The 26,404-nt window shown below is 49.8% G+C and overlaps 1 protein-coding gene and 1 long non-coding RNA gene across 2 annotated transcripts; one reads left to right on the top strand and one right to left on the bottom strand.

Annotated features, from left to right (window-relative positions):
* Positions 1-5,413: 5,413 nt before the first annotated feature.
* LOC120690238 (cysteine-rich receptor-like protein kinase 10) lies at positions 5,414-11,126 on the bottom strand. The gene is made up of 7 exons (XM_039972825.1): positions 10,243-11,126; positions 7,477-7,581; positions 7,159-7,349; positions 6,816-7,026; positions 6,471-6,708; positions 6,202-6,352; positions 5,414-6,088 (listed from the first exon to the last, which is right to left on the bottom strand). The coding sequence occupies exons 1-7, from the start codon at positions 11,051-11,053 to the stop codon at positions 5,774-5,776; spliced, it is 2,022 nt and encodes a 673-aa protein (XP_039828759.1). The 5' UTR covers positions 11,054-11,126; the 3' UTR covers positions 5,414-5,773.
* LOC120690278 lies at positions 11,069-26,222 on the top strand. The gene is made up of 3 exons (XR_005681691.1): positions 11,069-11,079; positions 20,522-20,525; positions 25,907-26,222. It is a non-coding gene; the product is annotated as an uncharacterized LOC120690278 (long non-coding RNA).
* Positions 26,223-26,404: the final 182 nt, after the last annotated feature.

Genomic DNA, 26,404 nt, shown 5'->3' with positions numbered 1-26,404 from the left:
TTGTCTCTTATGGCAGCAACTTGTTACCCGAACGAATCATGACCACCTAAGCACTAACGCATCAAAAGCACAAACCCCAAACCTACGAAATGGGGACACCAACGAACCAAGTGCGAGAAAGGGGGGAGACGTTTTTCTTAAAATTCCTCGCACTTAACTCCTCGGGTCCCAACAACACTAACGAAGCCAAAGAATACAGGAAGCGTTTTAACCAAGTGTCACAAAGCACCTTGAAGGATGCACACATTAAAGCACCGCGAAGGTTGCACACATCAAAGCATCCCAAAGGATGCACGCATCACGGCACCTCGAAGGATGCACGCATCAAGGCGCCTCGAAGGATGCACACATCAAAGCATCTCGAAGGATGCACTCATCAAAGCATCTCGAAGGATGCGCAGATCAAAGCATCTCGAAGGATGCACAAATCAGAGCACCTCGAAGGATGAGAAGAAGTAATCTCGAAGGTTGCATCCAGAAGGAAAAAACGAAGGAAACGCACAGAAAGGCAACCCGAAAGGCGCAATAATAAGCCTAGAAAGAATATTATACACTTTGAAAATCTTTGCGAAGGTAGTGTTCAAACAGCAAAAATGAAAATTACAACGAATCACGACCGGACCAGCATAAGTACTCCGCAACGCTGCATCCAGGATGAGCAAGGCTGAAGGTCACCCAGCTCATCATTACCCTAGCATTGTTCGCGTCCTGCAGTACGGGAATATTTACAAAAAAATCCAAGTCCTAGAAACAAATCCCCACAAGCTAATCTTTAGACCTGTGCCCCGGAAGAACCAGCAGCACCAATCCCCGAAGGAGATCTCCGATCCTCGGACATTCGATTATCCTCCGAAGGACAATCAGGAGACGCCTCCTGCACCAAATAGAAAAAACCAATCAAAAAACAAACAAAAGACAGAAAAATTGCTGAAAAAAAACCCTACCTCAGCAGCTGCGGCAGCCAGAGTCCGAACAACAACCTTGCCAGAAGTTTCCCAGAAACGCTCAAAAACAGAAGCCTTCAACTCTTGAATTTTTGCCACCTCCACCGCCAAACCTTCGTACGGTACATATTGAAAACCATCCAGTCGGGCAAGATCAACCGCGCCGACACGAAGAAGATTTCCAACAAGCCCCTCGAAGGAAACAGAGGCCGCGTTGTCATTTGCCACGCTCATAACCTCGCCAAGGCCCTCGAATTCCGACTTCAACCAGTCCAAAAGCAAAAAGAAAACTTGAAGACCTTCGACCGGCTTAGGCAAGGGCAAAGGCTCAGCTCCAAGGGCACCAAGAGCCTTCTTGTACTCCTAGTACACTCCTTCGGCCCGTCTGGCAACCTCGGGTATGACTCGCTCGAGTTCTGCCATTCTAGTCTGAACTCATTCCAACTCCGTGATCCTACTCTTAAGGGCAGATTTCTCGTTTGCATCCACCTCAACGGCCCTCCGAAGGCTCTCTAGAACCTTCTCGTTATCCGAAGCGGTTGACTCCAACTTCGAGCACTTAACCTTCAGTTGCTGGTTCTCCTCTCTCAGAGCGAGAACCTCCGCCTCAGCCCGCCGCAGTTTATCAGCCAGGCTCAATCTCTCGGTGGCGCTTTTCTCCCGAAGATCAACATATGCCTTAGCCTTTTGCATTAACATCCGACTGGCATGGGTAAGCTTCTTACTTAGCTCACCAACGATGAAAGCAGCGTCGGAGGTGGACGCTTCAGCCACCGCAGCATCAAACCCTGAATCAAAAACAAAATCACCTTTGGGAACTCTAGAAATTGTTCAAGAGACAAAAATAAAACAAGTCTACAAACCTTTCTCGGGAGAGAGAATCCCAGTCGCGCCAGGCCCGTGCATCACGGCCAACAGCTGCTGCATCGATGCCGATACAGCTGCAGAAAGCAAAACTAAAAACCCCTTCGGACGCGGCGAACAAGCTAGGAAGTCAGGAAAGGTAAAACCTACCAGACTGTCGAAGGTCATCCCCTCCAAAGCCTCCACCTCCTTGTCCGAAGGTGGAGCAGAGGAAACTCCACGAGCCTCCCCACCTCTGAGAGCCATCAGTGTCTCACCCACCAAGACCTCCCCCTCCTCGATGTCCAACACAAAAACAGGCTGTGCGACCTTCGGGGCCGGAGCCGACTCCTTTAGGACATCGGCCGTCGAGGCAGCGCCCTTCGGCACGGGCGGCTTCGGAAGATCCGCGGGCTTGGTCCCAGTCTTGACGAGGCTCTGAATCCTCCGGCGTTTCGTCGTACCTTCGGATGAACAATGAAGATTAATCAACGCTTTCGCCACCTCAACCCGACGGCCGGAACCGAAAATCATGGTCACGTACTCATCGCTAAGATCATAACGGGGGTCTAAAAAGCCTCCCTTCGGGAACTACAATCTCCCCGCCCACCGTCCCCATGAGCTCTTCCATAAATGAGGGCGTACCGCTGTCGCCCGAAGAAACCTCCTCATCTTGCGCCTTTCTCTTGGCGCTCTCTGCCCGCGCAACCGAAACCTTCGAGCTCGAAGGTTTCTGACCGCGACCGCGCCCCCGTGTACCGGTAGACCCGGAGCTCCCCACCACCTCCACCTTAGCCTTTCCTTTGGACTTTGCCTCAGGAACCTCCGAACCTACGTTCCCCGGCGGCGTCATCCTTGGAATGGCGTTAGCCGGGACCGGCCGAAGCTTGTAAGCGACGCCCATCTCAGCTAAGCAACGGTTCAACCGAAGGTTCCCTCCGCACACCTCAACCAAAGAACAGTACTCCTTTTTGTTCCATGGCCCCAAAATCTCCGCAGCCTGACGCTCTAGCTCATCAACAATAACTTCATCGCTGGCACCTTTGGGTCTCCGAAGCCCAAAAACTGGAGAAGTCACTTCGTACTTCAAACCAACAAAGCGCTTGCGCTCGAACCTCACCGGAGACCAGCCAGCAGCCAGTGGCCAAACCTTCGCAGCCAGAAACTCCTCGACAGCATCCCGGCCACCACAAACTTGGCAAGCTGTCATGAAAGCTTCCAGACACGACTTGAAACCTGGCCCTCGTTTGTTGAAGGCAGGCTGATAAACGTGATCGAACATCTCAATGTCCGAAGCAAGAAGATACTTCTCCTCGCTAGAACCTTCGGGATCGGGAAAGCCAATCTTCGCGTAAAACCAATATTCCAACCAGTTCCCTTCCCACTTGTTCTTGTAAGCTGTCGAGAGCATAACCTTCAACAGGCCGGTCCTTTTGTTCGGTTTACGAGGAATGAAGGTGCAGCAGCCGTTCTGAACCTCGCTAAGCTCATCATCGTCATCTACATAGACCTTCTGAGGCTGGCAGTGTAGCTGAAAGAGCCTGCAAAACGCATCCACAGACACCTCCCCTCCGAAGCTCCGCACTACCCACAGAAACTTGGACAGTGTAACAATCCCATTCGGAGTGAAGTGGTGTAGCTTCGCGTTGAATGGCTCCAAAAGCTTCGGCACAATCGGATCCATCGGAAGTCTAAGTCCCGCTGTAAAAAAATCCTTAAAGACTACAACCTCGCCGGTCTCCAGTACATGAATCAATTCTGCCCCCGGAGAGCGGCAAACCCCCTCGGCGAAGTAACCCTTCGTAACGTAGAAGTCTATCATGCTCTGAGATACGACAGATGGCTCGAAAAGCAGAGTATTACGTTTCTCCGGAGCCATCAGATCCGACACGTCCGCAGAAACAGCCGAAAGACTTTCGCTGGACTGCTGCTGCTGAGAAGGCTGCGAACCACCCTCTCCTTCGGAAGCTGCACCAGAGTCTGTACGGAGAACCGCCCTCTTAATAAATGCCATAACTACAAAAGTAAACAAAAAAGCAAAGTCAAATTACATACAAATACTCAAACGAACCTTCGATCAGCCTTGCTGTCTGTTTAGTGCGAGCCATGAGCCGCAAAGTTACTTACACCGAGGAAAACAAGCAGCGTCACCGCGCACAAGAACCTTCGGACAAAACGCTTTATAGCAAAAAGCGACGAAGGATAGCAAAGCTCGAAAGGGCACAGATTTTACCCCCCTCCTCCGCTTATATAGGCGGTGAAAAGGAACAGTTCCAATGGTAAAACCGAGGAGACGTCAGCCCAAGCGGCGCAATCAGGCAACGACACGTACACAACAAAAACCGACCGTTGCAGCCGACGGTTCGGGAGACGTTTTTCCTCGGGAGATTCACGAAGGTTACACACAATCTTCTTCATTAACAAGGGTTCGGACCGTCGGCTTCGGACCTCACCCTCGAGGGGCTACTGTTGGGGATTGGACCTTCGGGTCAAGCCCTCACCCTCGGAAATGCTCCCTAACTTGTTTGCAGGGCCACAACGAAATGGAGCTAAGCGCACCCGAAAGTATCGGATGAACGCTGAGAAGCGCAAGCTCGAAGACCATGACCTTCGGTCCGAAGGATGTCACCTTCCGAAGGCCGAAGGTAACGGATAGCTGCCCTGAAGAGCAAGCGCAAACTCCAAGACCTTCGGTCCGAAGGATTTCGCCTCCACCACGCCGAAGGTGACGAACGGCTACTCGGAAACATAGACTCGAAGATCAAGACCTTCGGGAGAAGAGCCTGCGACCGGGAACAGTGGCGTCCGGCTGATCGTTGATGGAACCTTCGTGACCCAAACTCCCGGAGGCACCCGAAGGTTATGGTGACCTTCGTCGACTGAAGACACGTGAGTAAAACATGAGTATGTAAGAAGGTCGGAGTTGTACATCCTCCAAATGCGTGAAAATGTCGGATTTATAAACCTCTCACCTTGTAATTTTACCCCGGAACCGGCCGAGAGTGAACTGTAAATGAGTTGGGAGGGGACAATTTAGGAAAACCTGGCCGAGGGCTAGGAGTATAAATAGCCCCCTCTCTGCACAGTGTAGGGGGTTGAATTTTCTGACTATTATTGGAGAGCTCGACATTTACTTTCATTGCCACCTTTCCTACTGTTCATGCTCCCTATTTGGACATTTACAAAGCAAAAGATCCCAACACTCCCAAAAGTCCGCGCTAAGTCCGCCCGAGTAGCAGCCCGTGTTCCGTACGTTGTACTTGGGCCTAGGGCAGGGCAGGCTACGGCCCATCATCCATGGCCACTCTAGCCATTGGAGTAAGAGAAGTTTCTCAAAAAAAAAAAAAATTGGAGCAAGAGAAGTTTAAAAAATTGCACGGTTATTCAGACAGTTAAAAAGAACAATGTTATTCTTGTTTTTTCTTGAGAGCAAACAATGTTATTCTTATTGAGAGGTTCAGAATATGTACAGATATTCAGAACATAATTTATTCTATTCGGCTGGCTGTGCCTGGTGACCGGTGCTGATCTGTTGTGAGAGAAAAATATGACTGGCTGGCGCTGGTTTAGTGTGAGAGAAAATCACTGCTGGCTGGTTGGCTGATCAACTAGCCGAACAGATTGAATTCCATCCTAAGATATGTATAAGAGTAGCACGGTAAGCACATACAACTTCACAGCTGCAGTCACATACTACTAAAGTGTACACACGCAAATATCACGATTACAAAATACAGATCAGCTAGCTGCTGAAGTCACTCCAAAATGGACCAAAAATTGCTGGAGCTGGTCAAGACTCGACAAGAAAATAAATCTTCCGTTAACACATTGATGGGCATGGTCATATCTTGCATCAACTGTGTTAACCTATATCCTGATCCTTTTTCTCTGTTTTTTTTTGTCTCTCTGATGAATTCTGATCATATAGCAGTCCTGTACAGTTACTGGCCTAGAACTGAAACGCCGAGAACACGTACGTGTTCCCGCTACCTGCCTTCCTCGTGATCCGTCAGGGTGATGTTGCTGATCCCGCACGAGGACTCGCCGAACGAGTCGGACGACACGGCGAGGCTGCTGATCCGGACGTTGTAGTAGGCCGGCTGCCGGGGCTCCGGCATGGTGATCCCCTCGCTGCCCAGCATGGCCACCACCTCCGACATGTTGGGCCGGTCGTCGGCGCTGTCCTGCACGCACAGCAGCGCCACCTGCAGGCACTTCATCACCTCCGGCACGGGCACGTCGCCGCCCAGCGCCGGGTCCACCAGCTCGTTCCATTTCCCGTCCTGCCACAGCTGGTACGCCTGGGAACAATTCGAACGAACCAACATTTTTTTTTGTCAGGCTAATTGCTTTGTGTGAACTCTGAATTCTGCTGGTTGCAGGTGAGCTAGGTGCTCAACTGTGTCCCACTTACATATCCTGTGAGGTTGAAGAATTTGCCGTACTGGTAGAACCCGGCGGTCCTCTTCCCGGTAATGATCTCGAGGAGCAGGACGCCGAAGCTGAACACGTCGGATTTGATGGAGAAGAGGCCCTCGGAAGCGTACTCCGGCGCGATGTAACCACTGGTGGATCACAAGAAGTGCAGAAGCTATGAGCATCGCGCGATAGAGTGGCCACCAACAGAGATCGATCGACTGGTTCATCAGAATTCACTACTACTGCTGCCACACTAGTCCTTACTGCGTGCCGACGACCCTGGTGGTGTTGGCCTCGGTGACGTTGGAGCAGAAGATCCTGGCCATGCCGAAGTCGGAGATCTTGGGGTTCATGTCGCGGTCCAGGAGGATGTTGCTGGCCTTGAGGTCCCGGTGGATGACCCGGAGGCGCGAGTGCTTGTGCAGGTAGAGCAGGCCCTGCGCGATGCTGTCGATGATGCGGAACCGGCGCTCCCAGGTCAGGATCTTTCCTTTCTCAGCGTCTGCAAGTAAAGTAAGCCTGGGCGTCAGTGAACAAGTGGTTGCAGGAATGGTTGAAGCGGCGTACGCGAAGCAGCGTTGAGAAGATCGATGAGCTAGGGGTACCGACCGAAGATGAATAAGTCGAGGCTCTTGTTGTGCATGTACTCGTAGATGAGCATCTTCTCCTCGGCCTGCACGCAGCAGCCGAGCAGGCGGACAAGGTTGGTGTGCTGCAGCTTGGCGATGAGCTGAATCTCCGTCTTGAACTCCATCAGGCCCTGCACCGAGCACGATGACAGGCGCTTGATCGCGATCTCCAGCCCGCCGGGGAGCTCGCCCTGGACGATCGAAGCATGGTTCAGTGTTGAGCACAGCATCGATCGATCACTATATAGTGCGTGGGTTATCTTATCTGAATGTGCGTGAGGATTCGAGACAGGAGAACTGAATCGATCGATATATATACGTACCTTGTAGACGGGCCCGAAGCCGCCCTGGCCGAGCTTGTGGTGGTCGGAGAAGTTGTCGGTGGCGTCGGCGATCTGGTCGAAGTCGTAGAGCGAGAACTCGGAGTCGCTCTCCTCGACCCGCCAGAGCTTGAGCACCTGCTCCATCTCCATGGACATGGTGGGCACGCTCACCGTCCCCGACATGCTGGTCACTGAGATCAAATAAACCGTGCATGCAAGCAGGCAGTTGGACGATCGAACAGGAAGATTACTACTAGTAACAAAAACTACTGACGCTGACTGAATCTTCCGTCCGTCCGTCCGTACGTACGTACGTACCTCTCCTCCTCCGCTTTCTTATCCAGAGGAAGCACGCCAGGAAGCAGGCGAGGAGCAGTGTCACCGGGACGACGGTCGCGACGACCCACAGCGTGGTGCTGCTCCCTGAACCAAGTGGTGGTGTCATTAGAATCTCGAACCAGCATAGTAGCTGTGGCCAAATTATCAAAGCATTCCCTGAAGGAAGATGACGAAGCAAAGGTAAAACAAAGCAAGCATCTCGCGTACGTTTAACATGGTAGCATTTGCCATGTTAGGCGTTAAGCACACACGCACCATGACGCCAGGTGCGGGTATTATTCCAGCCTATGCCAGTGCCAATGGGAGTGATGATGGACGGAGCCATCGGTCTCGGTGGGACCACCGGCAGCGACTCATCCTGATGCCAGCACCGAGCCATGGGGTTGCGTCGTTGCCATCGCACGAGGGAATGGATCTGCCGTCACACCAACATCAGAGCTCGCTCGCTGTCCCCCGTAGCTAGCTAAGGCAGACGCCGCTCACCTCGCCCCGCAGCAGATCGAGGCCGCCGCCAAGGGCGACCCGAGAGAGACCACCAGGAGTCGTCGAACACAGTGGGTGGGCCGCCTAGCTTTGTCGTGGGCGCGCGCCCGGCAGATCATGATCAGCTCGCTCGGCATGGCGCCGCCGCGTCGATCTCGTCGGCACACTATTCGGGACGGACGACGCGTGCGTGCACGTGAGCCTGGCGGACTGGGAGCTCGCTAGCTACCGCGTCGTGCTCGTGCCGGTGCCGCGAGGAGAACGGAGGCTGCGCCGCGGCCGGGCGGGCGGTGTGGCCGCCGGGATTCTAATATTCTAGCGCGGCATGGAGGTGGCGCCTGCAGCTAGCTGCAGGGACCGGACCGACCAACGGCGGCCGGCCGAGACGATACGGCACGCCGGCGTGACCCGGCATGGCGAGCGCTCGCCCGCGGGGCTCGTGCCGCACGTGGCGCCTGCTCCCGTGTGTCAGCTACGAGATCGACCGCAACGCGCTGCGACCTGCGAAAGGCGGCCGTCGACTCGTCAGGCCGCGTGTGAAGGGAATAAAAACTGTGAGAAAGGTCACAAGCAAGTACGGCGCGAGGCTTAAGTTAACCCTATGTCTGCCAAGGAGTTTGAGCTTTTGAACCGTTGGAGACGAGTGTTTTCGATCGATCGTCTCCGTCGGTGTTAGGCTGCCAGCTACTATGTGCGTACGGAAACACTGCTCATCGTGCAGACACTTTCTCCAGGAAATAATCCTGAGCAGAGATGGGCATGCCAATCCCCAGTCAAAACAAAGGCACCATCCTCTATCACAATCACATGATCGACCGAGATTAATTCGGGGTGCTCATCTAGACCAATGTGTGTGTGAGAGAGAAGTCCAGTTACCCTCTACTAGTACTTGTGTTTTCCCCAAAACAAACCACCAAATTTCCTATCACTGTCTAGCTACTTCTTTATTCCCCACCAGTACGTAGTACGTTTGATTCCTTCACATGGCGAGCTTGGCAAGACACAGAGTTAAAAATTGCATTGCAGACTGCTGGGAGGGCCGGGCCCCCCTAGCTACCGGCAAGTGCTGGGATTTTTTGTATGGTGCAAAAAGCGAAAAAGGAGTTTGGATTGGGGGAAATATGATCTTGTTTCCAAAGGCAACAACAAAGACCTCTACTAAGCCAGCCGCGGCAGCCCGGAACGATAAAAAGTCGTTACCCACTCGTGGCGCACGAATCACTCTCATTCGTTTAATTTATCTCTGGGGTGCAAAGTCACACGGGCCCTACTTTAAAGATAAGAACGTAGACGTAACTACACATATATTGATGCAAAGCATGTATAGTTTAACTACAATATCTATCGCCTCAAAAAAAAAAATCGCCCCCAAAAAATAGTTTAACTCCGTACGTCATGCAATGGAGAAAAAAAAATGGTTTAGGGTTCCTTGTGTAGGAGTATGTTGGTCGTTGTTGGACATCATCATTATTCGCTCTGGACGGCGAATCGCCCGTATTTGTGTTGTTGTAATTCTCGGCGTGTTTTGTCATACTGCTTATGTTGGCAAATAACCTTTTTAAAAAAATACTTGGGAAATGTATACATGATGACTTCGTACCATTAAAAATTTATGTTGGCAAAAAGATCCTTTACATGTCTATTTTTTTTTTAATTTTACATTTGATTTCTTTCCATCCTATGGCTTCCTCTTTGTAAACAAAAGAAAGAAGGTTATTCTAGACATTTAAAAATACTACAAATAAATAAATAAACAAATCAACAATACAATTGTGATCCAATTTAGCAAATAAATTGGATTCAAAAGGAAAAGTGTGTGGATTTTAATTCACTGATGATAAATTGGCACCATTAGCCTCTTATAAACAACTAAATCACGAAAGCATTGATAATAACACACGAAAAAACCCCATAAATTATTCAATCAAAGCAGCTACGTCTATTGACACAAATAAATTGCATATGCATAGCTAACAGTATGTAGCATGCAGTTGACTTGTTTTGTAAAGCAAATCAATGCTAAGTTGCTTGCCATTGTAGAGTATAAAATTATTTTACCAGCATCCAACCAAGAAAGACTAATGTCAATGAAGTATTAGTTAACTGCCTCACAAAAATGCATTGAAAATGCGGGGGGAACTAACACTGCTGTTACGGCGAAGAATGGATTCCGTCCTTCCGAAATCAAATTTGCTGGTAGGTGCCGTGCCAATTTTCAAGGAAAAATAGAAATTTTGAATTGGGACTAAGTGCGTGACTAACCTTTGGACGAATTCACCAGGGGCGTGAGCTTCACCATGTCGTCGTCTGTCGCCATGAAGACAGTGTCCTCGTACCTGACGTTGCAGCGCACCCCAAGAATCCTCCCGCCTATCCTCCCCGTGAACCACGCGGGCATCTCGCGGATGAGTCCGGCGAGGCACCCCCGGCACTGCGCCGGCGTCAGGTCCGGCGTACACTGCGCGAGGGCGTAGACGTTCATCTTCTGCGGCGGGAACCCGGCCTCGCCCGTGGCGTACCTCCTGCTCGCCTTGCTGGCCGCGTCGGACACCGCGCCCACGAGCCGCGTGACCAGGGCGTCGAACGCCGCGACGTTCCCGTCGGACACGTTGTTCATGTTCGTGGCGGGGCTCTCCGGCGCGTTGCCGCCGCCGGCGAGGAAGTCCATGTCGGAGTACCGGAGCAGGCACTGGTCGTAGTACACCGCGACGTCGCTGCTGGAGAAGCAGTTCTGCTCGCCGTAGCGGAACCCGGCCTCGAGGCACGACGCGCAGCGGCCGCCGGCGAAGTCCCCGCGGCAGAGCACGAGCCCGTACGCCGTGCCAGGCCCGGCGCCGAAGGCCCCCGCAGAGAAGCCCGACGCCGAGGCGTTCCTCGGGAGCTCGCGGGAGAGGGTGGCGAGGTTGGCCGCGAACGCGCTGTCGGGCTGGTAGGTCCGCCGGAGGCTGGTGGAGTTGCAAAGGCAGGAGATGGGGCTGATCACTGGCAGGTCCGCGGCCCCGCCGTCGCCCGCCGCCGGAGCCGGCGTGGACGCGACGGCGAGGAGGATGAGGAGGGGCAGGAGGACAGGCATGGCAGGTAGGTGCTGGGAGAGGACACGTTGGGGGATCGCGCTCGGCTACTGGTGCCGTCGGTCTATGAGTGACACAAGAGCTAGCTGCGCTTGGCTACACTAATAGGCATCGGGGATGGGAGCAATCAAGTGCTTAAGCTAGATTTAATATGCACTTAAGTGTATACTAAGATATACTGATACGGGCTTGGGTTTTGGTTAGCGGATTGTTAATCGAGCTGCAAGTCAGTGACAGTGACACTATGCTTAATTAGTTTAAGCTGGAGAGGGTTGACCTGGAACACCAGCTGCCATCACGATGGAGATTATTGGAGGCCATGGCATTGGCATGAGATGTGAGGCAGTTTGGTGTCTCATTCCCTGGACTGTGGACTGTACCTGTAGCTGCATATGCAGCTGATGGTTTTATACTTTCATTTCCATGGAGTAGTAGCAGTTTACAATTTTTACAGTGGACAATGCTCTGCGGATGGGTGAGTCTGACGTGTCACGGCTTTTTTTAAAGGATTTGGTGGGCCCGCACGTAGCTCATCAGATCTGGTTCGCCAAGACAGGCAGTTTCTTTGCGCAGGGCTAGCTTCTCTAGCCAATTTAGTATTTTGCAGTTAGGTGCACCTGGCCTTGTTTAGCAGCTGCTTACAGGTAATCAAACTGCCATGTCTCACTGACTCCGCTGATGAGTAGCAGAGGCACATCATCTCATCTCACTGGTGGCTACATCCCCGGGTGACAAATATATAAATCAGCCAGATTTGGAAGCTTGCAGCTCCAACGTGCTGATGCTGGCCATGTGGCAGACCACTTTCTTTTCGCATTTTGGTTTCATGCAGCGTGCGTAGTAAACTGTGATTCGCCCGAAAAAAAACATTTTCTTTATTTTAACCACAAACCCTATGTTTTATTTTGTAACATTTTATATAGTTCCATTATCTAATTAGTGCCCCATTTTTTTTAAAAAAAAATCATGACACAGATCTTGATTTAGGATTACTAGATCTTCTGTACATCGATGCCGGCTTGGAGGAGGTTGGTGCTGATGGGAGGTGGCAGTGACAATGCCTGTTGGGCACGGGCTGCTGGTTGGTAAGGAGCAATCACAGTAGGGTTTATTAGCAAAAAAAAATAAAAAATAAAATGTACTGAATAGTGACTACAAGAATAGAATTAGCCGAATCAAACTAGATTGTAAGGTCGTAGTTGTAGAACTGTATGACAATTATCGGAATTCCGACAACCATGATAATGGGTTAGAACATACACCTTATAAGTGGGTTGGGAACTTGGGATGGTGGCATGGGACTAGCGAGGCACTTTTGAGCTCTAGGCTATGATGGGGGTGCTTCTTCAGTTTATGCATTTTTCTTGAAATATCTATAAAGTATTCATGCCATAAATCTAGTATTAGTATAAACAATTTCTTGCTAAGGAGATCCAATCATTGTTTGAGCTGTGATTTGTGTGTTTATTTCGCGACCAAGGGCAGGTAATCCTGTGTCTCTTTCGGTTAAAAGAAACAGTGCATATTTATCTTTAAAGTCTGACAATTAGATGGCGGCTGCACTAACAAATCCTCCTCGTGTGGAGATAAAAACATGGAAAATGTATTCCATTCTACACAATTAAATACCAGTATTTGATTGCCGGTCAGTGTGACCAACTGACCACGGCGGAGAAAAGCGGCAGGCTTGATCAGCTGGCTGCTTGTGCTTAGTCTTGCTTCGTAGCTCATGACACAAACAGGTTTACAATTTTCAATGACCATGTGCTTCCATTTTTATGATTTTCACGATCCTTGTTTGACATTTTCACCATCTTACATTACTTACATTGGATGGTCTGAGTTTCCACGCATCGGTTCCTGTGCTCTAATAGAAAAACTAACCTACCGTTAGTTAACTCTTTAGGAATACTCCTACCTTTTGCGCCGAATTAAGCCTATTTCACATGAAGGGCCAATAATTTTGTGTGAGCTCAAACAGCATGGGACATCAAAAAACAATTTTACAATGACTAAGCTTGGTCACACGTAGACTTTTATCCCCTACAAGCTCTTTAGTCCTCACTGCTAGTCCTACCTAACTAGGTTTTGGGAACCTTTTTCATGGCAATTGATAAAAAAAATTGAAGGTTGGTAGTAAAGGTGTTATGAAAGTTAAGGAACAACAAGCTATGAGTGAAATGAGAAGCCTGACATATATCGATGAAAGAATAAAAGAGACATTGTATAGAATTATAATCATAGTTTGGTTATAAGATTTACACAAAAGGAGAAGCTAGAAAATAAATATGTTACTAAAATTTTTTAGATCTTATTATCCTTTTTTATGAAGAAGACAGAAGATTTTAGTTTGACTTTATTTGTTGACTATAAAACTGGGAATCCTATAGATATAGAATGGCATGAATGGAAAGGCATGGATGAAAATGCCAAAATATGTATTACTGGAAACTAATCAATCTCTCAAAAATAAACTTTCGGTTTAAGAAAATGTTTCAACTAATTAGCTAAAACGATATAATGCTAAAATACATGCCTTGATAGTTAATTGTACACATCATATATAAACACACTTTTTAAAACCTCAAGGCTAAACAGTATACTATACAAGTGCAAGCACACTAGTAGGGGTTCTTTAACTAATATGCACTGTTACAAGTGGATCCTACATATTGTGTTTAGCCAATTTTAGTCTTCTGTTGTAATGAACTGACCCTTTTTGTTTGGAATTGTCTCATTGCAAGGCATTTGCTAACACACATTTAGTCAGGTGATCAGCATAATCTCAGTGGCTTAAGATAGGACTATTGGTACTAGACAAACTGATCCGGGGCCAAGTACAACATAAACAAAATTAAGAACAGAAGGTGGTTACAATGTTTATCCCGAACCTAATCACGGCACACTTCTATAGATGTATGACGATCGAGTGGCCTCGTGTTTTTTTTTTTTTTTGCTGTATCAGGAACGAACTTACTTGTAAGAATACTATAACCGAGTGCCATCATGTCGAAAAAGACTGCCCAGCTGCTGCCGCATGTATACTCAGCTTATTTGATCTGTCACGCAGGCATGGCAGCATTCTGTATGCTGAAAGCTACGAGTTCATACGGAAAGTTTGACTTTGCGTTTGAAACGGCTCAAGCATTTGCAATTTGCATAATATAATACAATATACGGGTTTTTCTATATATTCTAGAAAACTGCTAGTACGTTAGCTAATGGTTTGGAAGACCTTGGCGCCTCAGAATGCAAGTTTTTTTTTTAACTGGTCGGCGGTTCAGAACAGACTGTGGACGTCGGGTTGGCTGCAGCCTGCAGGAGAGATGTGCTGGCCGTGGCCGAAGCATACCGTCTGCCCGCTTTGCCAAACGTTCCCAGAGATGGCTGCAGGAGATGGGAAGTGTTGGGGATTGGACCTCCGGGTCAAGTTCCCGCTCTCGGAAATGCTCTCTAACTCTTTTGCAGGGCTCCAACAAGAAGAGGTTAAGCGTACCCGAAGGTGACGAAGAGTCACTCAGAAGCACAAGCTTAAAGACCAAGACCTTCGGTGACCACCTTCGGTAAACGAAGGAAATAAACGGCCGCTCGGAAGCAAAGGGTCTAAGAACAAGACATTCGGTGACCACCTTCGGGAGACGAAGGTGACAAACGGCTACCCGGAAGCATAAACTCGAAGATCAAGACCTTCGGGAAAAGAGACCGCCACCGGGAACGAGGATGACGGCTGGTCGATCGTTGATGGAACCTCCATGGCCCAAACTCCCGGAGGACCCCGAAGGTTGTTGTAACCTTCGTTGGTTGTAGACATGTGAGTAAAACATGAATATGTGAGAGGTCGGATTTGTACACCTCTGCAATACGTGAGAAGGTCGGATTTCTAAACCTCTCACCTTGTAATTTTACCCCGGAACCGACTAAGAGTGAGCTGTAAATGAGTTGGGAGGGGGCAATTTAGGAAAACCTGGCCGAGGGCTAGGGGTATAAATAGCCTCCCCCTCTCCACAGGGTAAAGGGTTGAATTTTCTAATCATTATTGGAGAGTTCGACACTTACTTTCATTGTCATCTTTCTTACTGTTCATGCTCCCTGTCTGGGCATCTAAGAAGCAAAGATCCCAACAGCGGCGCCCACCGTTCCAGCACATAAGACAACCCTCGATGGCCCCAGCGAAGAAGAAAGCCACCGCCGGCACCACAAGCACCTCCACTGAGCCCGGCCGCCTCCTCGACGGCCCTCAACCGCAGCACGAAGGAGCCAACACACAAATGGAAGACATCACCAATGAAGCTGCTGCTCATGGAGACCTGATTGATAGCACTGAAAACACCGAAGCTCATCAACTCACAGAAGCAGCACTCAAGTTCAAAGCCCTTGAAATGAAGAAAAAGAACATCGAAGCCCAGCTTGCCACCAAAAAGAGGGTACTGGACCAAGCAAACAAGCTAGCCGAGGCCAGGCGCAGGCTAGCAGAGATGGAGGCAGAAGTTGAGAGCTTGCAGAGGGCATACCAAGAAATGCCCGAAGGTTCCTCCCAGCAAGAAAACCGCGTCATCCTCCAGACAGCCTTCGCTCATAATGAGAACCAAAGGCCAACGCCGGTCAACCTCCCATTTGACCCGACCTCGCCACTCTCAGTCACTCTGCAGCGAACTTCATGGCCGCTTGGCTACAAGCCAACACAGCTCTCCAAGTACAACGCTACAATAGATCCAACTCAGTTCCTCATGGCCTACGAAGCAACCATCGCTTCGGCCGGAGGTGATGACTCCACCATGGCCAAGTCCTTCGTCATGGCCTGCGAAGGTTCTGTGGCCAACTGGTACTCGTACTTGCCTCCGCAATCAATCAACAACTGGTATCAGCTGAAAGGAAGGCTCCTACAGGACTTCCAAGGCTTCAAAAGGCTCAACGCCAACACTGTAAAAGACTTCAAATGCCCCCAGCATGAACGTGAGCCTCTCTATGACTACTTCCGGAGGTTCGTCCAAAAGAAGGCTCAAATCCCAAACTTCCCAGAGAAAGATGCGATAGAGAAATGCATCAAGGGTCTCCTGCCTGGCCAGCTTGCTTCCCACCTCATAAGAGAACCTCCGAGGGCTCTAGAGGAGCTTTATTCAGAAGCGGAAAAGTATGCGAAGTCAGACGCCGACCACCGCAGAAGGGTCGAGCAAAGAAGAATCATGCGTCAGGCAGAGAAATACAATCAACAAACATGGCAGCAAGAAAAGCAGCCAGCTCACCAGCTCATCTTACCTCTGGAACCTTCGCATGAAGATGAGGATCAGATAACCTTCGATCCCTTCACGACACCACCAGAGTCGGAACCCCAACGCTCAAACGACAAGCAACCTTCGTCCGGGGCACGGGGCAGAGGTCGCGGCAGAGGAAGGGGCCGAGGTCGTGGACCTTCGCGTGATCCCAAAAAATTCTTCTGTCACTTCCATGGGTCTGACTCCGACCACAGAACAAACCAGTGCCCGGAGAAGAAGAAGACCCTTGACAGAATGGAGGCCGAGAAAAAAAGCCAAGCTAGTTGGGCACACTACATGGCCACAGACCGAATCACCTCAACAAATACAGTACACGCAACCTTCGTTCGTTCCACCTCCACCATTTACACAAGCATACCGCCCACCCATGTTTAATTACAACTACAATCACAGTTGGCAGCCGCAGCCAAACCCTCAAACGCAAACCATTCAACCCACAACCCAAGCTCAACCCATTCAGGAGCAGCTACCACCACCCCCAGCTCACCCACCAAAACAAAAAAACTAAACCACAAATAGCCAACCCGCGGCACTACCATCCTTCGGCATGATCATGCCCATATCCGGAGGTTCCACCCTGGACTTCGAAAACAAGAGGCAGCGCAGGGACTACTTCAGGCAAGTCCATTGCATCGTCTCCGAATATCCAACCAAGAGAACCCAGTGGTCACACTCTCCGATCACCTTCTCTGAAGAAGATGTCAACCTCATCAGCTACCCACACACAGATGCTCTTGTCATCGAGGCAAACATTCAGGGCTGGAGGATTGGCAAGATACTAGTTGACACTGGCAGTTCTGCAGACATCATCTTCTCCGATACCTTCGATAAGATGGGTATCGACCGAAGCCTACTTCAGCCTTCGGAAATCCCTTTAATGGGATTCGGAGGAAAGAGAGTGAACGCAATCGGCAAACTGTCACTCCCCGTGTCCTTCGGAGACACGGCCAACACAAGAACAGAGCACATCACCTTCGATGTGGTAGAAATGTCGTACCCATACCGCGCAATCTTAGGAAGAGGAACAAACAACAAGTTCAAAGCTATCGTCCATCAACTATACTTGTGCATGAAAATGCCAGCTTCCGCAGGGGTCATCACCATTCGCGGGGACCAGCAACTTGCGCGGGACATTGAGCGGGGATACACCCCAGGACAGAAAAATGTGCACAATCTTCGGACTGAATCCAATCCAGTTACCTTCGAAAAGCAAAAAAAGGGACAGCGAGAAAGCAACATTCGAAGAAGACTGTGAAGTCAAGAAGGTCCCCCTCGATGTACACCTCCCCGACAAAATGGTGACTATCAATGCAACCCTAGAGCCCGAAGAGGAGAAAGAACTTCTCGAGTTCCTCCGCAAGAATCAAGATGTTTTTGCATGGTCTGCCAACGACCTTCGGGGAGTCAGCAGAGACATCATCGAGCATCGCCTGGACATCAACCCAAACATCAATCCGAAGAAGCAGAAGCTTCAAAAAATGGCAGATGAAAAAGTCGCAGCAGTCAAGGCCGAAGTCCAGAGACTGCTAGATGCAAATGTCATTAGAGAAGTCAAGTACCCAACATGGCTGGCAAACACCGTGCCGGTCAAAAAGAAGAATGGCAAATGGCGCATGTGCATCGATTTCACTGACCTCAATAAAGCCTGCCCAAAGGATGACTTCCCGCTGCCAAGAATCGACAGAGTCGTTGATGACGCAGCAAACAGTCAACTCATGTCTCTGCTGGATTGTTTCTCCGGATACCATCATATATGGATGAGAAAGGAATATGAAGAGAAGACAAGCTTCATAACACCATTCGGCACCTACTGCTTTGTGAGGATGCCCGAAGGGTTAAAGAATGCAGGACAGTCTTTTTCAAGAATGTCCTCCGTGGTCTTAGAACACCAACTTAGAAGGAATGTCCTGACTTATGTTGATGACATTGTTGTAACCAGTTCAATAAGAAGCAACCATGTGGCAGATCTGGCCGAAACATTCGCAAGCTTAAGAAAAGCAGGATTGTCCTTGAATCCCAATAAATGCATCTTCGGAGTTCACAAAGAAAAGGTGCTAGGATGCCTAGTGTCCACCAAAGGCATCGAAGCAAACCCCGACAAAGTAAAAGCTCTTTGGAACATGGAGGAGCCAAAGTCCATCAGGGACGTACAGAAACTCACAGGAAGAATTGCAGCCTTGAACAGATTCATCCCCCGCTCTGCAGACCGAAGCTTACCATTCTTCAAGGTCCTTCGCAACGCAAACAAATTTGAGTGGGGCCCCGAGCAAAGCGAAGCCCTCCAGGCGCTCAAAAACCACCTACAGAACATGGTCAAAATGACCTCACCTGACCCGAAGGACGTGTTGCTCCTGTACATCGCAGCATCCTACTCTGCCGTCAGTGCAGCGCTCGTGCTCGAGAGAGAAAGCGAAGGAAAAAAGAAGCAACTACCTGTTTATTTCGTATTAGAAGCTCTCGCAGGCTCGAAGCTCATGTACTCAGAGCTAGAAAAAATCGCATATGCAGTAGTCATGTCTGCCCGGAAGCTTCTACACTATTTCGAAGTTCACAAGATAATAGTGGTCACAGATCAACCTTTGCATGATTTGTTCAGTAACAGAGAGGCCTCAGTTAGAATTGCGAAATGGGCTTCGGAACTCTCTGAGTTTTACATAGACTTCGAAAGAAGAACAGCCATCAAGTCACAAGTATTATCAGATTTCATTGCCGATTGGACATCCCCAACCTTCAAGGAGGAACCTTCGACTGAAACCTGGATCGTGCACTGCGATGGGGCCTGGTGCAACGACGGAGCGGGCATTGCTGCAATCATAGAGTCTCCTTCGGGAGCAAAAACAAGATACGCTGCACGACTAACCTTCAGCAACCTAGAATCATCTACCAACAACACAACCGAGTACGAAGCCTTGCTACTGGGCCTTCGCAAAATGAAAGCCCTTGGCCATCAGAACTTCATAGTCAAAACAGACTCGAAGGTCATCAGAGATCACATCGAAAAGGACTCGGAGGCAAGAAAGCCAGAGCTTATCGAGTACCTTGATGCAGTTAGATCCATGGAGAAATATTTCAAAGGCTTCGACATCGTTCATATCCCGAGGCACATGAACGACGAAGCAGACAAACTGGCAAAGGCAGCATCAAGAAAGGAGCAGTTACCATCAGATGTATTTTTCAAAGAAATCACAGAACCTTCGGTCAAGCCGAAGAAAGAAAAACAAGTCTCAGTCATCTCAGCCGAAGATTGGAGAACACCTATAATGAAGTACCTTCGGGGAAACATTGAGCTGCCAAATGAGAGAGTAGAAGAAAATGTTCCAAAGAGCGAGGGGCTACGTTATCTCCGAGGGAGAACTGTTCAAGTCAGGTGTAACCAGCCCATGGTTAAAGTGCATCTCGACAACCGAAGGAATCGAGCTCCTCAAAGAAATTCACTACGGGTTTTGCGGGTCCCACATTGGCTTCAGACAACTTGTCTCCAAAGCCTTCAGGCAAGGATTCTTCTGGCCAACAGCCCTGAAGGACGCTCAGCACATAGTGAAAACATGCCAAGCATGCCAAATGATGGGCCCGAAGTCCTCAAATCCTTCGGAGCCAATTCAGCTGATACCCCCGACCTGGCCCCTTCAAAGATGGGGAATTGATCTAGTGGGCCCCCTACTCACAGCTCAGGGCAATTACAAGTACGCAGCTCAGGGCAATTACAAGTACCCAAGCCACTCATCAACATCACATCAGAAACAATCAGAAAATTCTTTTGGCAGAACATCGTCTGCAGGTTTGGGGTCCCAAGGGAGATCACCGTCGATAACGGAAAACAGTTTGATTCACATCTCTTCAGAGAATTCTGTTACAGTCTGGGCACGAAGGTAATCTTTGCTTCGGTGTACCACCCACAATCCAACGGGGCTGTCGAAAGGGCCAATGGCATCATCTTCGGCAGCATCAAGAAGTGCCTGTTTGATCAGAAAAAGGGAAAATGGGCAGATGAACTCCCGAAGGTCATCTGGTCCCACAACACCTCAGAATCAAGAACCACCAAGTTCGCCCCATTCAGGCTACTATATGGTGCCGAAGCAATGACACCAGAAGAGCTTAAGAATCGAAGCCTAATGGTGACCCATCAAGTCGAGGGCACACCCTCGGAGGAGAAAGACCTCATAGAGCTAGACATCCTACAAGCTTCGGAAAATCTAGAAAAGTATCAACAAGAAACCACAAAGTGGAGAGACAAGAAAATAGTTAAAAAGGACATCGCAGTTGGAGACTGGGTCCTAAAAATGAAGCCAAATGCCGAAACCTCCGGCAAACTTCAACCCAAGTGAGAAGGACCATTCCTAGTAATCAAAAGCAACAGGCCAGGGTCGTATCACTTGTCCGACGCCGAAGGCAATGAGCTGCAGCATCCTTGGAATGCCGACAGCCTCAAAAAGTACTACATTTAAGTTTGTAAAAAGGACGCATCGCGAAGCTATAAGCGATCGCGGACCTTCGCATCTATTTTCAGTTATTTCTTACTTTGTAAACGGGCCGTCCTCTTTTCCTCACAAGGGAAAACTCCGCATAGGAGGTGAGGTTTTTGACGAGGCGGACCCAGTGTAAACAACCTCAATGCAATAAATTTTCCCTAAACAGTGTCACTCTCGCCTAAGCAGCCAAAATGGCAAGCTTCGGCAAGCATCGGCATGCTAAACAAAACAGTAAGTTAGCAAAGTATGCAGAATCTGTAAATTTTGCATACTTATCAAAACAAATACACAACAAGTGCAAAAATGCCAAGGGGCTTCGATCTTTCAAAAGGTTCGAACCAAAAAACATTCGGCACAAATGCAAAACAAGTGCAAAAAATGACAAGGGGCTTCGACCTTTCAAAAGGCCCGAACCAAAAAACCTTCGGCACAAATGCAAAACAAGTGCAAAAAACGCCAAGGGGCTTCGACCTTTCAAAAGATCCGAACCAAAAAACCTTCGGCACAAATACAAAACAAGTGCAAAAAATGCCAAGGGGCTTCGACCTTTCAAAAGGTCCGAACCAAAAAACCTTCGGCACAAATGCAAAACAAGTGCAAAAAACGCCAAGGGGCTTCGACCTTTCAAAAGTTCCGAACCAAAAAACCTTCGGCAACAACGCAAAACAAGTGCAAAAACGCCAAGGGGCTTCGACCTCTCAAAAGGTCCGAACTAAAAAACTTTCGGCACAAACGCACAACAAGCGCAAAAACGCAAAGGGCCTTCGACCTTTCAAAAGGTCCGAACTAAAAAACCTTCGGCAAAAGCGCTCAACAAGCGCAAAAACGCCAAGGGCCTCCGACCTTTCAAAAAGTAGAACCAAAAACCAACGACAAAAAGGGCACAATAAGTGCAAAGCGAAGGCCAACAGGCTACCTCGGAAAAATCGAAAGATGGATGCCAGAAAGGGGGGGGGGGGGGGCATTTTTTCCACAAGAACCTTCGGCACCCATCATTCGATTTACCCAAAAAGAGCTAAGCCTTTTGAGGACAACAGCGCGCAAGAAAGGGGGAGATGTTTTTTCACAAAAAAAACAAAGTTTCCGTGCATTGCATCGTTGGCAAACAAATCATATATCAAAATAACAAACACTTCTTCTTCACAAAATACCTCCGGGCAACGACTCGTTAGGAAGGGGGAGACGTTTTTTGAAGAACCACCCTAACAAGTGTCGCCCCGGACAACAAATTACATCCAAAAAGGTCCTTCGGCACGAAAAAACGAAGAATTGGGGGGAGAGGTTTTTCTCCAAGAGCCCCACAACAGTACTACTCTTCAAACCTCGGGTGCAAATATGCCTAATACATCACACAACAAGGCACCTCGAAGGATGCACAAAAACAGCACCTCGAAGGATGCACATCACAACACCTAGAAGGATGCACGCATAAAGGAAACCCGAAGGATACGCAATAAGTGGCCATTACAAAGGCAATCGCGAAGGTCACAGTCAGACAAAGAGAAAAAACATGTTACAATGAATTTCTACCGGACCAGATTAAATATTCCGCAACGTTGCATCCAGGACAAGCAAAGCTAAAAGCCTCCCAGCTCATCAATACCATAGCATTGTTCACATCCTGCACCATGGCAATATTTACAGATCAAAGTCCCAGAAAGCTACCAAAGTAAACTACAAACCAATCTCTACACCTGAGCCCTCGAAGGAGACCTCCGATCCTCGGACATTCGATTCTCCTCCGAAGGCTGATCAGGAGTCGCCTCCTGCACCAAATGGACAAAATCAATTAAAAATAAACAAAAGAAAAAACAAAAAATTGTTGGAACCAACCCTACCTCAGCAGCTGCGGCCGCCAGAGTCCGAACGGCAATTTTGCCAGAAGTTTCCCAGAAACGCTCAAAAAACGCAGCCTTCACATCTTGAATTCTTCCCACCTCCGCTGCCAAGCCTTCATAGGGTACATACTGAAAACCATCGAGTCGGGCAAGGTCAACTGCGTCGGCACGAAGAAGATTTCCAACAAGCCCCTCGAAGGAGACAGAGGCCGCGTTGTCATTCGCAATACTCATCACCTCACCGAGGCCCTCGAACTCCGATAGCAACCAGTCCAAAAGCAAGAAGAAAACTTGGGGACCTTCGACCGGCTCAGGCAAGGGCAAAGGCTCCGCTCCAAGGGCAGAAAGAGCCTTCTTGTACTCTTGGTACACCCCATCGGCTCGTCTGGCGACCTCGGGTAAGACCCGCTCGAGTTCAGTCATTTTAGCCTGAACCCACTCCAGCTCGGTGATCCTACTCTTAAGGGCAGCCTTCTCGTTCGCATCCCCCTCCACGGTCCTCCGAAGGCTCTCCAGAACCTTCTCGTTATCCGAAGCAGCAGACTCTAGCCTCGAACACCTGGCCTTCAGTTGCTGGTTCTCGTCCTTCAAAACGAGAATTTCCGCCTCAGCCTGCCGGAGCTTGTCAGCCAAACCCAGTCTCTCGGTGGCACTCGCCACCCGAAGGTCCGCGTCCGCTTTGGCCTTCTGCATCAAAGCTCGGCTGGCGAGGGCAAGCTTCTTGCTCAGCTCAGCAACTATGAAAGCAGCGTCGGAGGTAGACGCCTCTGCCACAGCTGCATTAAATCCTGAATAAAAAACAAAATCACCTCCGGGAAAACCAAAAATCGAAAGAAGGCCAAACGTAATCAGACGCCACCCTACCCCTTTCAGGAGGAAGAATCCCAATCGTGCCAGGCCCGTGCATCGCGGCCAAGAGCTGCTGCATCGACTCCGACACAGCTGCAAAAAGTAACAAAAGTAAAAAAACCTTCGAGAGCGGCGAACAAGTTAGGTAATCAGGAAAAGCCAAGTAGGTGAAACTTACCAGACTCGTCGAAGGCCAACCCCTCCAAAGCCTCCACCTCTTTGTCCGAAGGTGGAACAGAGGAACCACCAGGAGCCTCTCCACCTCTGAGCACCATCAGCGTCTCACCTACCAAGATCTCCCCCTCCTCAATGTTAACCGCCAGAACAGGCTGTGCATCCTTCGGCGCCGGAGCCGAATCCTTCAGGACTTCAGCCGTTGAGGCAACCACCCGCGTCACGAGTGGCTTCGGGATGTCTGCAGGCTTGGCCCCAGTCTTGACGAGGCTTTGAATCCTCCGGCGCTTCGTCGTACCTTCGGATGAACAATGAAGATTAATCAACGCTTTCGCCACCTCAACCCGACGGCCGGAACCGGAAAGCATGGTCCCGTTCGGGAACTACAATCTCCCCGTCCACCGTCCCCATGAGCTCTTCCATAAATGAGGGCGTACCGCTATCGCCCGAAGAAACCTCCTCATCTTGTGCCTTTCTCTTGGCGCTCTCAACCCTCGCAACTGAAACCTTCGTGCTCGAAGGTTTCCGACCACGGCCGCGCCCCCGTGTCCCAGTAGCCCCGATGCTCCCCGCCTCCTCCACCTTAGCCTTACCTCTAGACTTCGCCTCAGGAACCTCCGAACCAACGTTCCCCGGCAGCGTCATTCTTGGAACGGCGTTCGCCGGAACCGGCTGAGGCTCGTAAGCGACGCCCATCTCAGCTAGCCACCGGTTTAACCGAAGGTTCCCTCCACACACCTCCACCAAAGAACGGTACTCCTTTTTGTTCCATGGCCCCAGTATCTCCGCAGCCCGACGCTCCAGCTCATCAACAATAACTTCGTCACTGGCACCTTCTGGTTTCTGAAGCCCAAAAATCGGAGAAATCACATCATACTTCAAACCAACAAAGCGCTTGTGCTCGAACCTCAACGGAGACCAGCCAGCAGCCAGTGGCCAAACCTTGGCAACCAGAAATTCCTCGACAGCATCCCTGCCACCACAAACTTGGCAAGCCGTCATGAAGGCTTCCAGACACGATTTGAAACCTGGCCCACGTTTGCTGAAGGCAGGCTGATAGACGTGGTCGAACATATCAATGTCCGAAGCCAGAAGATACTTCTTCTCGCTAGAACCTTCGGGATCAGGGAAGCCAATCTTCGCGTAAAACTAGTATCCCAACCAGTTCCCCTCCCACTTGTTCTTGTAAGCTGTCGAGAGCATAACCTTCAACAAGCCAGTCCTTTTGTTCGGCTTACGAGGAACGAAGGTGCAGTAGCCGTTCTGAACCTCGCTAAGCTCGGCATCATTATCTACATAGACCTTACGAGGCTGGCAGTGCAGCTAAAAAAGTCTGCAAAAGGCATCCACAGACACTTCCCCTCCGAAGCTCCGCACTACCCACAGAAATTTGGCCAATGCAACAATCCCGTTCGGGGTAAAATGGTGTAGCTTCGCATTGAATGGCTCCAAAAGCTTCGGCACAATTGGATCCATCGGAAGTCTAAGTCCCGCTGTAAAAAAATCCTTAAAGACCACAACCTCGCCGGTCTCCGGTACAGGAATCAATTCTGCCCCCGGAGGGCGACAAACACCCTCGGCGAAATAGCCCTTCGTAACGTAGAAGTCTATCATGCTCTAAGATACGACAGATGGCTCGAAAAGCAAAGTCTTATGTTTCTCCGGAGCCATCAGTTCCGACACGTCTGTGGACACAGCCGAAAGGCTCTCGCTGGACTGCTGCTGCTGAGAAGGCTGCGAACCACCCGCCTCTCCTTCGGGAGCTGGACCAGAGTCTGTACGCGAGAACCGCCCTCTTAATTAATGCCATAATTACAAAAAAATAAAGTTAAATTAGAAACAAAGGCTCAAACGAACCTTCGATCAACCGCGCTGTTTGCTTAGTGCGAGCCATGAGCCGCAAGGCTACCTACACCGAGAAAAACGAGCAGATTGACCACGCACGAAACCAGAACCTTCGGACAAAGCGCAATATAGCAGAAAGCGACGAAGGAAAGCCAAGCTCGAGAGAGCACAGGTTTTACCCCCCCTCCTCCGCTTATATGGGCGGTGAAAAGGAACAGTTCCAGCGGTAAAATCGAGGAGACGGCAGCCCAAGCGGCGCAATCAGAGCACGACACGTATACAACAGAAACCGACCGTTGCAGCCGACGGTTCGGGAGACGTTTTTCCTCGGGAGCTTCCCGAAGGTTACACGCAATCTTCTTCATTAACAAGGGTTCAGACCGTCGGCTTCGGACCTCGCCCTCGAGGGGCTACTGTTGGGGATTGGACCTCCGGGTCAAGCTCCCACCCTCGAAAATGCTCCCTAACTCTTTTGCAGGGCTCCAACAAGAAGAGGGTAAGCATACCCGAAGGTGACGAAGGGTCACTCAGAAGCACAAGCTTAAAGACCAAGACCTTCGGTGACCACCTTCGGTAGACGAAGGAAACAAACGGCCGCTCGGAAGTAAAGGGTCTAAGAACAAGACCTTCGGTGACCACCTTCGGGAGACGAAGGTGACAAACGGCTACCCGGAAGCATAAACTCGAAGATCAAGACCTTCGGGAAAAGAGACCGCCACCGGGAACGAGGATGATGGCTGGTCGATCGTTGATGGAACCTCCATGGCCCAAACTCCCGGAGGACCCCGAAGGTTGTTGTAACCTTCGTTGGTTGTAGACATGTGAGTAAAACGTGAATATGTGAGAAGGTCGGATTTGTACACCTCTGGAATACGTGAGAAGGTCGGATTTGTAAACCTCTCACC

This window comes from Panicum virgatum, chromosome 2K (assembly GCF_016808335.1).
Source record: "Panicum virgatum strain AP13 chromosome 2K, P.virgatum_v5, whole genome shotgun sequence".
Taxonomy (NCBI): Eukaryota; Viridiplantae; Streptophyta; class Magnoliopsida; order Poales; family Poaceae; genus Panicum; species Panicum virgatum.
The sequence above is the reverse complement of the archived record's forward strand: the minus strand, read 5'-3'. Positions and strand labels throughout refer to the sequence as shown.

What these genes read in the sequence shown, in the direction of transcription:
- LOC120690238 (XM_039972825.1), bottom strand. Translation starts at nt 11,053, where the DNA reads ATGCCTGTCCTCCTGCCCCTCCTCATCCTCCTCGCCGTCGCGTCCACG. An exon ending in AAGAAAGCGGAGGAGGAGAG is followed by an intron (nt 7,350 to 7,476) that starts GTACGTACGTAC and finishes ATTTGATCTCAG; the next exon opens with TGACCAGCATGTCGGGGACG. An exon ending in ACCAGGGTCGTCGGCACGCA is followed by an intron (nt 6,353 to 6,470) that starts GTAAGGACTAGT and finishes GTGATCCACCAG; the next exon opens with TGGTTACATCGCGCCGGAGT.